This window comes from Ascaphus truei, chromosome 21, assembly GCF_040206685.1.
Source record: "Ascaphus truei isolate aAscTru1 chromosome 21, aAscTru1.hap1, whole genome shotgun sequence".
NCBI lineage: Eukaryota > Metazoa > Chordata > Amphibia > Anura > Ascaphidae > Ascaphus > Ascaphus truei.
Genome location: NC_134503.1, coordinates 4,368,983 through 4,384,428, shown reverse-complemented (window position 1 = coordinate 4,384,428; position 15,446 = coordinate 4,368,983). Strand labels below are relative to the sequence as shown.

Sequence of the window (15,446 nt, the reverse complement as noted above, 5' to 3'; positions counted from 1 at the left end):
ACTGTATGTATCAGCGCAGGAGAAGAGCGGGCAGTAATGTATGTATCAGCGCAGGAGCGGAGCGGGCAGTACTGTATTTATCAGCGCAGGAGAGGAGCGGGCAGTACTGTATGTATCAGCGCAGGAGAGAAGCGGGCAGTACTGTATTTATCAGCGCAGGAGAGGAGCGGGCAGTACTGTATTTATCAGCGCAGGAGAGGAGCGGGCAGTACTGTATTTATCAGCGCAGGAGGGGAGCGGGCAGTACTGTATGTATCAGCACAGGAGAGGAGCGGGCAGTACTGTATGTATCAGCGCAGGAGGGCAGCGGGCAGTACTGTATTTATCAGCGCAGGAGAGGAGCGGGCAGTACTGTATTTATCAGCGCAGGAGGGGAGCGGGCAGTACTGTATGTATCAGCACAGGAGAGGAGCGGGCAGTACTGTATGTATCAGCGCAGGAGAGGAGCGGGCAGTACTGTATTTATCAGCGCAGGAGGGGAGCGGGCAGTATTGTATGTATCAGCACAGGAGAGGAGCGGGCAGTACTGTATGTATCAGCGCAGGAGAGGAGCGAGCAGTACTGTATTTATCAGCGCAGAAGGGGAGCGGGCAGTACTGTATGTATCAGCGCAGGAGAGGAGCGGGCAGTACTGTATATATCAGCGCAGGAGAGGAGCGGGCAGCACAGTATGTATCAGCGCAGGAGAGGAGCGGGCAGTACTGTATGTATCAGCGCAGGAGGGGAGCGGGCAGTAATGTATGTATCAGCGCAGGAGGGGAGCGGGCAGTACTGTATATATCAGCGCAGGAGAGGAGCGGGCAGCACAGTATTTATCAGCGCAGGAGAGGAGCGGGCAGTACTGTATGTATCAGGAGGGGAGCGGGCAGTACTGTATTTATCAGCGCAGGAGAGGCGCGGGCAGTACTGTATTTATCAGCGCAGGAGAGGAGCGGGCAGTACTGTATGTATCAGCGCAGGAGAGGAGCGGGCAGTACTGTATTTATTAGCGCAGGAGAGGAGCGGGCAGTACTGTATTTATCAGCACAGGAGAGGAGCGGGCAGTACTGTATTTATCAGCGCAGGAGAGGAGCGGGCAGAACTGTATTTATCAGGAGAGGAGCGGGCAGTACTGTATGTATCAGCACAGGAGAGGAGCGGCAGTACTGTATGTATCAGCGCAGGAGGGGAGCGGGCAGTACTGTATGTATCAGCGCAGGAGGGGAGCGGGCAGTACTGTATGTATCAGCGCAGGAGGGGAGCGGGCAGTACTGTATGTATCAGCACAGGAGAGGAGCGGGCAGTACTGTATTTATCAGCGCAGGAGGGGAGCGGGCAGTACTGTATTTATCAGCGCAGGAGGGGAGCGGGCAGTACTGTATGTATCAGCGCAGGAGAGGAGCGGGCAGTACTGTATTTATCAGCGCAGGAGAGGAGCGGGCAGTACTGTATGTATCAGCGCAGGAGAGGAGCGGGCAGTACTGTATTTATCAGCGCAGGAGAGGAGCGGGCAGTACTGTATGTATCAGCGCAGGAGAGGAGCGGGCAGTACTGTATTTATCAGCACAGGAGGGGAGCGGGCAGTACTGTATGTATCAGCGCAGGAGAGGAGCGGGCAGTACTGTATTTATCAGCGCAGGAGAGGAGCGGACAGTACTGTATGTATCAGCGCAGGAGAGGAGCGGGCAGTACTGTATTTATCAGCGCAGGAGAGGAGCGGGCAGTACTGTATGTATCAGCGCAGGAGAGGAGCGGGCAGTACTGTATGTATCAGCGCAGGAGAGGAGCGGGCAGTACTGTATTTATCAGCGCAGGAGGGGAGCGGGCAGTACTGTATTTATCAGCGCAGGAGAGGAGCGGGCAGTACTGTATGTATCAGCGCAGGAGAGGAGCGGGCAGTACTGTATGTATCAGCGCAGGAGAGGAGCGGGCAGTACTGTATTTATCAGCGCAGGAGAGGAGCGGGCAGTACTGTATTTATCAGCGCAGGAGAGGAGCGGGCAGTACTGTATTTATCAGCGCAGGAGAGGAGCGGGCAGTACTGTATTTATCAGCGCAGGAGAGGAGCGGGCAGTACTGTATTTATCAGCGCAGGAGAGGAGCGGGCAGTACTGTATTTATCAGCGCAGGAGGGGAGCGGGCAGTACTGTATTTATCAGCGCAGGAGGGGAGCGGGCAGTACTGTATTTATCAGCGCAGGAGAGGAGCGGGCAGTACTGTATTTATCACACAGGAGAGGAGCGGGCAGTACTGTATTTATCAGCGCAGGAGAGGAGCGGGCAGTACTGTATTTATCAGCGCAGGAGAGGAGCGGGCAGTACTGTATTTATCAGCGCAGGAGGGGAGCGGGCAGTACTGTATGTATCAGCGCAGGAGAGGAGCGGGCAGTACTGTATTTATCAGCGCAGGAGAGGAGCGGGCAGTACTGTATTTATCAGCGCAGGAGAGGAGCGGGCAGTACTGTATTTATCAGCGCAGGAGAGGAGCGGGCAGTACTGTATTTATCAGCGCAGGAGGGGAGCGGGCAGTACTGTATGTATCAGCGCAGGAGGGGAGCGGGCAGTACTGTATGTATCAGCGCAGCAGCGGGCAGTAGGATTGTAGCACTAGGTTTCTGCCTCTCGGCTGTCACTGTCCCCGGGTGACACACTCCTCCCTTTGTCCCTGCAGGAGAAGGAGAAAAAGTATATGCTGCCCTTAGACAATTTGAAGCTGAGGGACATTGAGAAGAGCTTCATGTCCAGCAAGCATATCTTTGCCCTGTTCAACACCGAGCAAAGGTGGGTGCGGGAGGAGAGTGCGAGGGGGGCTTCATTACCGAAAGATGGGGGGAGGGGAGTGTGTTAGGGGCTGCAGTGTGTGGGTGTATGGTAGCGGCGTATTATTTGTCTTTTTAAGGAGAGTGTATTGCAGATTATGGGGTGCGCTCACTATTATTACTTATTAACGGCCATTCACGTGAGAGGTGTGTGTATTTCGGGTGTTTTAGGCGTGGGTAAGTATGTAGGGCCTCCTGCCTCAGCACTGTGTGTACAAAGTCTATCGTGTGCAGTTGGTTTCTGTTTGTGGATGTGTGCGTGCGCTGTAGTGGCGTGCGCTGTAGTGGCGTGCGCTGTAGTGGCGTGCGCTGTAGGTGCGTGCGCTGTAGGGGCGTGCGCTGTAGGGGCGTGTGCTGTAGGGGCATGCGCTGTAGGGTGTATATCAGGAGTGGGCAACTCCAGTCCTCAAGGGCCCCCAACAGTCTACGACTGGGCCCGTTTAAGCCACCTGTGCTGAAGCAGAAAAGCTGACCTGTTGGTGGCCCTGGGAGGCTGGAGTTGCCCACCCCTGGTGCACAAGCATTGAAGTGGTGTGTGCCGAATGACATGGATTGTTGGTGTCTCCTGGGTCTGTAGGAACGTTTATAAGGATTACCGTCAGCTGGAGTTGGCCTGTGAGACTCAGGAAGAGGTGGACAGCTGGAAGGCCTCGTTCCTGCGTGCTGGAGTTTACCCCGAGAGGGTCGGGGTACGTACAAGATGAGCATCACCAAAATGTCAAAGGAAACTTAACGATACCCTCACACTGAGATACCGGGTACACGTATCTCTCGCCCTTCCCTCGCCCCCCCCCCTATAGAAAAATCAGGGACACAAACCCCTCAACCCATCCTTCCATAGAGACGTCAAGGACACTTATCTCTAACCCTTCTCCCCATGTTGAGACATTAAGGGAACATACCTCTTGAGCCTCACAAAGGGTCATTGAGGGCACATCTCTCACCTCCTTATCCCATACAGATACATCAGGCACACATACCTGTCACCCCTTTATAACTACAAATACACCAGGCACACATACCTGTCACCCCTTTATAACTACAAATACACCAGGCACACATACCTCTCATTCCACTATTACTACAAATACATCAGCCACACATACCTCCCATCCCCTTATCCCCTACAGATACATCAGGCACATATACCTCCCATCCCCTTTTCCCATACAGATACATCAGGCACACATACCTCCCATCCCCTTATCCCATACAGATACATCAGGCACACATATCTCCCATCCCCTATTACTACAAATACATCATCCACACATACCTCTCATCCCCTTATCCCATACAGATACATCAGGCACACATACATGTCACCCCCTTATTACTGCAAATACACCAGACACACATACCTCTCATTCCCCTATTACTACAAATACATCAGGCACACATACCTCCCACCCCCTTATCCCATACAAATGCATCAGGCACACATACTTCCCATTCCTTATCCCATACAGATACATCAGGCACACATACCTCCCATCCCCTTATCCCATACAGATGCATCAGGCACACATACCTCCCATCCCCTTATCCCATACAGATACATTAGGCACACATACCTCTCATCCCCTCACCCCATACAGATGCATTAGGCACACATACCTCTCATCCCCTCACCCCATACAGATGCATTAGGCACACATACCTCTCATCCTCTCACCCCATACAGGTACATTAGCCACACATACCACTCATCCTCTCACCCCATACAGGTATATTAGGCACACATACCTCCCATATCCTCACCCCATACAGATACATTAGGCACATATACCTCTCATCCTCTCACCCCATACAGATACATTAGGCACACATACCTCTCTTCCCCTCACCCCATACAGATACATCAGGCACACACATACCTCCCATCCCCTTATCCCATACAGATACATCAGCCACACATACCTCCTATCCCCTTATCCCATACAAATGCATCAGGCACACATACCTCTCATCCCCTTATCCCATACAGATGCATCAAGAACACATGCCTCCCATCCCCTCACCCCATACAGATACATTAGGCACACATACCTCTCATCCTTTCACCCCATACAGATACATTAGGCACACATACCTCCCATCCCCTCACCCCATACAGATACATTAGGCACACATACCTCCCATCCCCTGACCCCATGCAGATACATTAGGCACACATACCTCTCATCCCCTCACCCCATACAGATACATCAAGAACACATAACTCTCATCCTCTCACCCCATACAGATACATTAGGCACACATGCCTCCCATCCCCTCACCCCATACAGATACATTAGGCACACATACCTCCCATCCCCTCACCCCATACAGATACATTAGGCACACATACCTCCCATCCCCTCACCCCATACATATACATTAGGCACACATACCTCCCACCCCCTCACCGCATACAGATTCATTAGGCACACATACCTCCCATCCCCTCACCCCATACAGATACATTAGGCACACATACCTCTCATCCCCTCACCCCATACAGATACATTAGGCACACATACCTCTCATCCTCTCACCCCATACAGATACATTAGGCACACATACCTCTCATCCCCTCACCCCATACAGATACATTAGGCACACATATCCTCCCATCCCCCCCCCCCCAATACAGATACATTAGGCACACATACCTCTCATCCCCTCACCCAATACAGATGCATTAGGCACACATACCTCCCATCCCCTCACCCCATACAGATACATTAGGCACACATACCTCCCATCCCCTCACCCCATACAGATACATTAGGCACACATACCTCTCATCCCCTTACCCCATACAGATGCATTAGGCACACATACCTCTCATCCCCTCACCCCATACAGATACATTAGGCACACATACATCTCATCCCCTCACCCCATACAGATACATTAGGCACACATACCTCCCATCCCCCCCCCCAATACAGATACATTAGGCACACATACCTCTCATCCCCTCACCCAATACAGATGCATTAGGCACACATACCTCCCATCCCCTCACCCCATACAGATACATTAGGCACACATACCTCCCATCCCCTCACCCCATACAGATGCATCACCTCTCCCCTCTGTGATTAGATTTTCCCCATCATGGCTTCACGATCCACTTCCTTGTTTATTCCCCGCCGAGCGCCGTATTCTTCCTGTTGTTGTCTTACTTTTTGATAATGAGGCCCCGGAAGATTCCTCCCTAACCACTAACTCTGGTGTTTTTTTTTTTCCATTTTGTCCCCTTTTTTGTGTTTTTCTTTTATTCCGTTTACGGCTCAATCTGACCTCAAAGGACAAAGATAACGTAAGTCCCGCAGCTCCGGGGAGTCGTGAAACCCCCCTCTACTGCTTCTGTAACAACCTCACTTCCCTTTCTTTTTCCCCCGTCCCCCCCGAGGGGCCCCCGTGACCCACGATGGATTTTTCAGGGGGCTTCTGTCACCCCATACCGCCCCTCGTCATTTTTATCCTCAGTTTGGTCTGTCTCCGAGTCTGGTCAGAGCTTTTTATTTGGGGTTTCTTCCCCGTCTCCTTCCTGGTTCTGCTTTCCTCCCGATCTCTCCATTAACATTCTTCTTTTATTTTGCATGCCTGACAAGTGACACTGAACCGGACTGGCTTGGGCAGAACCTCGTGAGGGGTTCCCATCTACTCTTCATCAATGTGCACGAGGTCCCCTTACACGTTGGTATACCTTTTGAAGGGAACAGCATGAGAGAACTTCATCAGTCTCCTCTTCAAATGCCATGAGATTCCCAGACCTTATAGGGCCCTTTTCAGATGCCATCTGCAGAAGAGACTCGTAGGTTCCCAAAATCTCATGTGCCAATCACCACTGATGCTGGTTTAGAAAGGTATCACAACCTGCAAAGGAATCCACCACACACGGGCAAATTGCACCACAAAGATGGTTAAAGAGAGACATGTAACACACTGCAGGACCTCAGACAACATGGGGTTAAAAGACGACTCATTCATTGAGAGCCCTGGAACCACCAATCCGCAATCTCACTAGATCTTCGCTTTACCTCATTGGCTGAGGTTAGGTTGAGTCAGTATGTATCCTGGTAAATTTTCGTGAAGCTATTCACCCACCGGTTCGCCGGCTTATTCGGTTCAGTGTTGGTAACAGACTATGCCATGGGCGCTCATTGTGCCGGAGTATGCTGCTCCCATCCTGAGTCTGCTCTCTCCTCCTCTGCCTCCCCCTCTCCTCTCCTGCAGACGAGCGAGTCGGAGGAGAACGGCTCGGACAGCTTCATGCATTCCATGGACCCCCAGCTGGAGAGGCAGGTGGAGACCATCCGCAACCTGGTGGATTCCTACATGAGCATCGTCAATAAGACCATCCGAGATCTGATGCCCAAAACCATCATGCACCTCATGATAAACAATGTACGTGGGTCCCACTGCCAAGTTACAGGCTCCTCCTACACACCCTGAGGTCCTACACCAGCAACGTCACTAAGAACCATGAAGATGATTGCTCCCCTAGTATAGACCAAGGAAGATGATTGTTCCCCTAGTATAGACCCAGGAAGATTATTGCTCCACGGTTATAGAGTCATGCAGAGGTCATGCAATGGATTCCTCCCAACTGCACAGGCTCTGCATAGGATACTCTTATAACCGGAGGAGCATAAGTCCTTATTGTAGTATTTTGCAGAGCATGGGGTGGGAAAGAGCAGCTATCTTAATATGGTGTCTTGTAGGATTGTAGAGCATCACTCAAAAGGCTTTGCACAGAATTGCTGTCACCATATAACAATGCACTTACAAGTCTTAAATGGTTTTAATCTGCAGAGCCTGCACTGAGCCTTTCTCCCTATATACAGCTCTCTCCTGCTCTGCAGAAGTCCTCATCAATACCCCATATTATCACTTCCGCTCACCTCTCGCCCCACACAGACCAAGGAGTTCATCCACTCTGAGCTCTTGGCCAACCTGTACTCTTGCGGCGACCAGAACACGCTGATGGAGGAGTCACCGGAGCAGGCAACGCGCCGGGACGAGATGCTGCGCATGTACCACGCCCTGAAGGAGGCGCTACATATCATCGGGGACATTAACACCACCACCAGCAGCACCCCCATGCCTCCCCCTGTGGACGACTCGTGGCTGCAGGTGCAGAACGTGGCCTCGGGACGCAGGTAAGGAGGCCCCCTCACTCAGAAAGGGACCCAAACCCATAGACAATGACCTTCAGGACGTGGCCCAACAAACAGACAATCATCTCCCGGATAATCCTTCTTTCTGCAAGAGAACCTTAACCCCCCAAAGTTCCCCTCACCCATAAATAGAGCGCTGAATGAAGGGTGCAGATTTGCATAGAGGCCCAACGGCCGAGCAGAGGTCCAGGGTATAAACATATTGCATGATAAACATTGACTGCGTTTCAAACCCCGAGATGCTGGACATGGACACAAATAAGTGAGATTTGGGGGTTCCAGATCAAACGAGACATTCTAATGGAGATATGTTGACTTCAGTGCGGGAGACTGTAGAGTATGTAGGCCTGTTCCACAGACATCACCCATCGTAGATTCACATGGTGATCAGTCAAAGTCACACAGGTCTATGCCCTCTCCTGTTGTCTTTCTTCAGGTCTCCCACATCCAGCCCCACCCCGCAGAGGAGAGCTCCCGCTGTGCCCCCGGCCAGGCCTGGCTCCCGCGGCCCGGCTCCTGGCCCTCCGCCTGCGGGACCCACGCTTGGGACCGCCCCCCCTGTGCCCTCCAGGCCCGGAGCCTCACCAGACCCATTCGGCCCTCCTCCCCAAATCCCGTCCAGGCCCAACCGCGCCCCTCCTGGTGTGCCTAGGTAAGTGGCCCGATCCGGGAGCAGCTTCTCTCAAATCTTTAAGGGGGAAGGGACGGAGATGGGACTGGGTCCCATTTGGCTCACAAGATTTAGCCCCTTTTACGCTAGAGCCTAAAATAATAATTTGGATCCTTGATTTCATTGACATTCAATGTACTTAAATAATAATGAATTCCTCTGTATTGAGGGCTCAGTATATTTCTTGGGGCCGAAGTGATTTGCTTTTGTCTAAAACCAGCTTTAAACATGGGAATTTGATTTAAAAGCTTCAATCACCGCCATTAGCCACATCTCTGCTGCCCCCTGCTGTCCATGTTCATCCATTGTTGCCAATCTTCCCAGAAGCCTCCTGGGCTCTCGCGTCACCCTTGAATGTAATAGGACAGAGGGGGATTTGGTTTTGCTAGCCTGTCATGAACATCCAGTCCTTGTTTTGTAACTTTGAACCAATGTATTGAGAACCAGGATACTCTACTGCAGTGTGACCACCCTGACTCTCTGTCATCGTAAGATTTCATTCCAGTCCTTGTTATCCAACTCTGATCCCAGTGCACTCCGGTCTCCGGTAGTCTCCAGCATCTCTATGAACCATGCTGATTTGGAGAAGCAGGACTGGAGTGGAGTCTCATGACATGGAAGTTGATTGGTAATATTGGGAATGTTATGATAGCCTGGTGTTGGCTGACAACACTGGCGATGCAAACTCGGGGCAGCTACGCTGGCATAACCTTGCGGTTCCGCTGTGGCTCCAGGCCTCCCAAACAGGTCCAGCAAGTCCAGGTCTCTAAATTAGGTTGGGAGATACCATGACCCAGACTGACTGGCTTCCCTCTTAACATGTTCGGATTATATGGAGTTCTACAGCTCCAGATGGTTCCTTTTCATTGGGATGTGCATGCAGTTGTGTCACTCACTTCACACTATCCCCCTTATCTCATTCACGCTCTTACCTTATCCGGATCCCCTCTCCCTTCCAGTTCATGAACCTCACTTTCCTTTTTAACCCCTTTCATAAAACACCTCTATTCTATATACAGTGACCCCCTTCCCTTCCCTCCCCTCCCCCCTCCATAGGTAGCTCAGATGTTACAAGGTGCCATAACAGCTACACCATCCTTCCTCCAAGCCCCCAGAAATTGCCCTCCCAACAGATTAGGGAAGAGGGTACAGGAAGGCAACATGGGTCGGATGGCTAGACACAGTTCTACTTTTGGTTTCCCATCAATATCCAAACTCCTGAGCCCTGAGTGCTTCCGAATTCTATGCAGCTGATCTGTGGGAGGGACAGGGGTGATGGCGATTTGGGAAACTCTTCTCCCCAACGAAACAAATCAAATAGAGGCACCGTTAATACGGGTTAATCTACTGGCAGAGGGGTCTGCAGGGCGGCAGCACAAGGCTCAGCGCAGGGGTGGCTAACGCCAGTCCTCAAGGGCCACCAACTGGTCAGGTTTTCAGGGTATCCCTGCTTCTGCACAGGTGGCTCAGCCATGATTGCACCACCTATGCTGAAGCAGGGATATTCTGAAAGCCTGACATGTTGGGGGTTCTTGAGGTCTGGCGTTGGGCCACCCCTGGCTTAGCGTGTTAGGGTGTGGGTTGGTTTTAACTCCCTGGTCGGATCTAGCATTGAAAGCCAGCAAAACACATAGTTGAGTTTGCTTGGATCCTTTGTCCGGCACCGTAGCAGTTATTTCACCATCAGCATGATACAACCAGACGTGATAAGGAAGGAGGACAGGTTTTATCGAAACTGGGTCCGGTTTCCCAAAGTCTCCCAGATGCAAAAAAAAACACAGCACCAGATTCATAAAATCTGGGTTTTTTTGGGTTGTGGAACCTGTTCTTTTTGGACCCGTTTTGCAGCCAGGAAGGTTAAATAAATGACCGGCATAGATATTACGTTTTACTCATTTTTTTCACTAAGGAACTAACTGCACCAGATTCACCAAATGGGGAAGTCCTGACGTCAGGCGGGGGTGTTCCTTTGGTTAAACTAGTGCAAAGCCAGAGGGGAACCCCCCTTAGTATTAGGCCTCCCTGTGCCCCTCCTGTCTCCCTCTTGTATATAGAATGTTTCATTGGTACTCCCCTGTCTCATTGATTCCCTCCGTGCGATACTGCTTGTCCCCAGTAACTGTAGGATTTCCGGGGTGGTGCTCTCGTCCTCAGTAACTGTAGGATTTCCGGGGTGCTCTTGTCCCCAGTAAGTGTAGGATTTCCGGGGTGCTCTTGTCCGCAGTAACTGTAGGATTTCCGGGGTGCTCTTGTCCGCAGTAACTGTAGGATTTCCGGGGTGCTCTTGTCCCCAGTAACTGTAGGATTTCCGGGGGGGCGGTCTTGTCCCCAGTAACTGTAGGATTTCCGGGGTGTTCTTGTCCCCAGTAACTGTAGGATTTCCGGGGTGCTCTTGTCCCCAGTAACTGTAGGATTTCCGGGGTGGTCTTGTCCCCAGTAACTGTAGGATTTCCGGGGTGCTCTTGTCCTCAGTAACTGTAGGATTTCCGGGGTGGTCTTGTCCCCAGTAACTGTAGGATTTCCGGGGTGGTCTTGTCCCCAGTAACTGTAGGATTTCCGGGGTGGTCTTGTCCCCAGTAACTGTAGGATTTCCGGGGTGGTCTTGTCCCCAGTAACTGTAGGATTTCCGGGGTGATCTTGTCCCCAGTAACTGTAGGATTTCCGGGGGGGTCTTGTCCCCAGTAACTGTAGGATTTCCGGGGTGCTCTTGTCCCCAGTAACTGTAGGATTTCCGGGGTGGTGCTCTCGTCCTCAGTAACTGTAGGATTTCCGGGGTGCTCTTGTCCCCAGTAAGTGTAGGATTTCCGGGGTGCTCTTGTCCGCAGTAACTGTAGGATTTCCGGGGTGCTCTTGTCCGCAGTAACTGTAGGATTTCCGGGGTGCTCTTGTCCCCAGTAACTGTAGGATTTCCGGGGGGGCGGTCTTGTCCCCAGTAACTGTAGGATTTCCGGGGTGTTCTTGTCCCCAGTAACTGTAGGATTTCCGGGGTGGTCTTGTCCCCAGTAACTGTAGGATTTCCGGGGTGCTCTTGTCCTCAGTAACTGTAGGATTTCCGGGGTGCTCTTGTCCCCAGTAACTGTAGGATTTCCGGGGTGGTCTTGTCCCCAGTAACTGTAGGATTTCCGGGGTGGTCTTGTCCCCAGTAACTGTCGGATTTCCGGGGTGTTCTTGTCCCCAGTAACTGTAGGATTTCCGGGGTGGTCTTGTCCCCAGTAACTGTAGGATTTCCGGGGTGGTCTTGTCCCCAGTAACTGTAGGATTTCCGGGGTGGTCTTGTCCCCAGTAACTGTAGGATTTCCGGGGTGGTCTTGTCCCCAGTAACTGTAGGATTTCCGGGGTGATCTTGTCCCCAGTAACTGTAGGATTTCCGGGGGGGTCTGGTCCCCAGTAACTGTAGGATTTCCGGGGTGCTCTTGTCCCCAGTAACTGTAGGATTTCCGGGGTGTTCTTGTCCCCAGTAACTGTAGGATTTCCGGGGGGGTCTTGTCCCCAGTAACTGTAGGATTTCCGGGGGGGTCTGGTCCCCAGTAACTGTAGGATTTCCGGGGTGCTCTTGTCCCCAGTAACTGTAGGATTTCCGGGGTGTTCTTGTCCCCAGTAACTGTAGGATTTCCGGGGTGCTCTTGTCCCCAGTAACTGTCGGATTTCCGGGGTGTTCTTGTCCCCAGTAACTGTAGGATTTCCGGGGTGCTCTTGTCCCCAGTAACTGTCGGATTTCCGGGGTGCTCTTGTCCCCAGTAACTGTAGGATTTCCGGGGTGCTCTTGTCCTCAGTAACTGTAGGATTTCCGGGGGGGTCTTGTCCCCAGTAACTGTAGGATTTCCGGGGTGCTCTTGTCCCCAGTAACTGTAGGATTTCCGGGGGGCGGTCTTGTTCCGGCATGTATTGGTTGCAACTGATTCCGATTCTCGCCACTCCTGTGCCGACAACGGGTTTTGTATATAGGGTTTTGTCAGGGGCGGCCAACTCCAGTCCTCAAGGGCGACCAGCAGGTCAGGTTTTCAGGATATCCCAGCTTCAGCACAGGTGGCTCAGTCCCAGCTTCAGCACAGGTGGCTCAATCAGTCCCTGCTTCAGCACAGGTGGCTCAATCAGTCTCTGCTTCAGCATAGGTTGAGCCACTTGTGCTGAAGCAAGGATATCGTGAAGACCTGACCAGCTGGTGGCCCTTGAGGACTGGAGTTGGCCGCCCCTTGGTTTATGTTATGCCAGGTACGTAGTGTTTGAGATATTGCACTCCTGGCATGGGAGTGATCCAAGCCGTGTATCCAGCTGCATAGAGATCCATGAGTTACAGGAGGCGTGTGCTCTCTCCCAGCTGCCCCGTGTGCACGAAGCTGGTAGGGACACACATGTTCCATGTCAGGATAACTCATTTGTGTACTGCCAGCACACGCATTACTGACGTGTCCATCGTGGCATAGGGATGTATGTGTATTTGAGAGCTTTCCCAGTAACATGGGGTTTCATCACTAACGGTCCGTGCCCTATAATGTGAGGAGGGTTTATCTGCGGTGTGCCTGGTTATGAATGTGCATTCAGTCATATGTATGTATACATATGAATATGTATGTGTGTATTTGTGAATACGTGTGTATTTGTGAAATCTTGAATGAGGTATTTAAGTGTGTGTATGAATGTATGTACATGTGTAGGATCTGCACACGTGTGTGTGTGTGTGTGTGTGTGTGTGTGTGTGTGTATATATGTATATATATATATATATGTGTGTGCACATGCTCACAAGGGCCAACTGTGGCTATATATATATATATATATATATATATATATATATATATATATATATATATATATATATATATATATATATATGTCCTGTCCTCTTCTCACGTGGACTTGGCGTGACTGTGTATATGTGAATGTTTTGCTCATGTACTCTTTGGCTGTATGTACACGTGTCTCCCTTCCCGTGGGCTGTCTATGGTTGTTTGTACACATTCCCGTCCTTTCATATGGGCCGGCCCAGCACTGCTTGTACATATGCGTGTCCCTTCACATGGGCAGTCAGTGGCTGAGCCTGCGTGTCCTTTTAAATGGGCTGTCCGTGGCTGAGCCTGCGTGTCCTTTTAAATGGGCTGTCCGTGGCTGGCTATAAGTTTCTCTTCACATGGGCTGGCCGTGGTTCCTGGCTGTATGTGTGCATGTCCCTTCCTGTGGGCCGGCCGTGGCTGTAGGGGTGTATGTATGTACGCATGTCCCTTCCCGTGGGCTGGCCGTGGCTGTATGTGTGCATGTATGTATGCATGTCCCTTCTTGTGGGCCGGCCGTGGCTGTATGTGTGTATGTATGTGTGCATGTCCCTTCCCGTGGGCTGGCCGTGGCTGTATGTGTGTATGTATGTATGCATGTCCCTTACCGTGGGCTGGCCGTGGCTGTATGTGTGCAAGTATGTATGCATGTCCCTTCCCGTGGGCTGGCCGAGCTGTATGTGTCTATGTATGTATGCATGTCCCTTCCTGTGGGCTGGCCGTTTCTGTATGTTTGTATGTATGTATGCATGTCCCTTCTCGTGGGCTGGCCTTGGCTGTATGTATGCATGTCCCTTCACATGGGCTGGCCGTGGCTGTATGTATGCATGTCCCTTCAGATGGGCTGGCCGTGGCTGTATGTATGCATGTCCCTTCTCGTGGGCTGGCCGTGGCTGTATGTGTGCATGTCCCTTCACATGGGCTGGCCGTGGTTCCCGGCTGTATGTATGTATGCATGTCCCTTCCCATGGGCTGGCCGTGGCTGTATGTGTGCATGTATGTATGCATGTCCCTTCCCGTGGGCTGGCCGTGGCTGTATGTGTGTATGTATGTATGCATGTCCCTTACCGTGGGCTGGCCGTGGCTGTATGTGTGCAAGTATGTATGCATGTCCCTTCCCGTGGGCTGGCCGAGCTGTATGTGTCTATGTATGTATGCATGTCCCTTCCTGTGGGCTGGCCGTTTCTGTATGTTTGTATGTATGTATGCATGTCCCTTCTCGTGGGCTGGCCGTGGCTGTATGTATGCATGTCCCTTCACATGGGCTGGCCGTGGCTGTATGTATGCATGTCCCTTCAGATGGGCTGGCCGTGGCTGTATGTATGCATGTCCCTTCTCGTGGGCTGGCCGTGGCTGTATGTGTGCATGTCCCTTCACATGGGCTGGCCGTGGTTCCTGGCTGTATGTATGTATGCATGTCCCTTCCCGTGGTCTGGCCGTGGCTGTATATGTGCATGTATGTATGCATGTCCCTTCCCGTGGGCTGGCCGTGGCTGTATGTGTGCATGTATGTATGCATGTCCCTTCCTGTGGGCTGGCCGTGGCTGTATGTGTGCATGTCCCTTCCCGTGGGCTGGCCGTGGCTGTATGTGTGCATGTCCCTTCCCGTGGGCCGGCCGTGGCTGTATGTGTGCATGTCCCTTCCCATGGGCTGGCCGTGGCTGTATGTGTGCATGTCCCTTCCCGTGGGCTTGCCGTGGCTGTATGTATGCATGTCCCCGTGGGCTGGCCGTGGCTGCTCTCAGCCTCTATCTTCGTGTTATCTTTCAGAATAACTATCAGTGACCCCTGAGGAGCACTCGTCACGGTATGTCATACATCTCCAGTCATGTGACCTGCGTGACGCCTGTCCCTAGTCATGTGATCTTAATGTGTGTGACGCACGTGTTCCCTGTCCCTTCGCTGTCTCTCACCCTGTTGCCAGGCAGATTTTGTGCAATACTCACTAGTTTCAGCCAAAGAGATGATCCCAGCTCCATGTCACGCTCTTGGTACCCAGTCTGTCCCTCGGGGACTAGAGACCAGAATGCATTGCT

The 15,446-nt window shown here is 51.9% G+C and overlaps 1 protein-coding gene across 6 annotated transcripts in view; it reads left to right on the top strand.

Annotated features, from left to right (window-relative positions):
* DNM1 (dynamin 1) overlaps positions 1-15,446 on the top strand; it is a 72,605-nt gene that overhangs the window by 49,452 nt on the left and 7,707 nt on the right. For 3 of the 6 annotated variants that reach the window (XM_075578580.1, XM_075578579.1, XM_075578581.1), the window contains 6 exons: positions 2,650-2,759; positions 3,375-3,486; positions 6,096-6,107; positions 7,028-7,198; positions 7,712-7,953; positions 8,408-8,623. In XM_075578580.1, the coding sequence (XP_075434695.1) occupies positions 2,650-2,759; positions 3,375-3,486; positions 6,096-6,107; positions 7,028-7,198; positions 7,712-7,953; positions 8,408-8,623 (863 nt within the window). Of the gene's footprint in view, positions 1-2,649; positions 2,760-3,374; positions 3,487-6,095; positions 6,108-7,027; positions 7,199-7,711; positions 7,954-8,407; positions 8,624-15,180; positions 15,218-15,446 lie in introns of all 6 variants that reach the window. The other 3 variants (XM_075578583.1, XM_075578582.1, XM_075578584.1) reach the window with 2 other exon arrangements.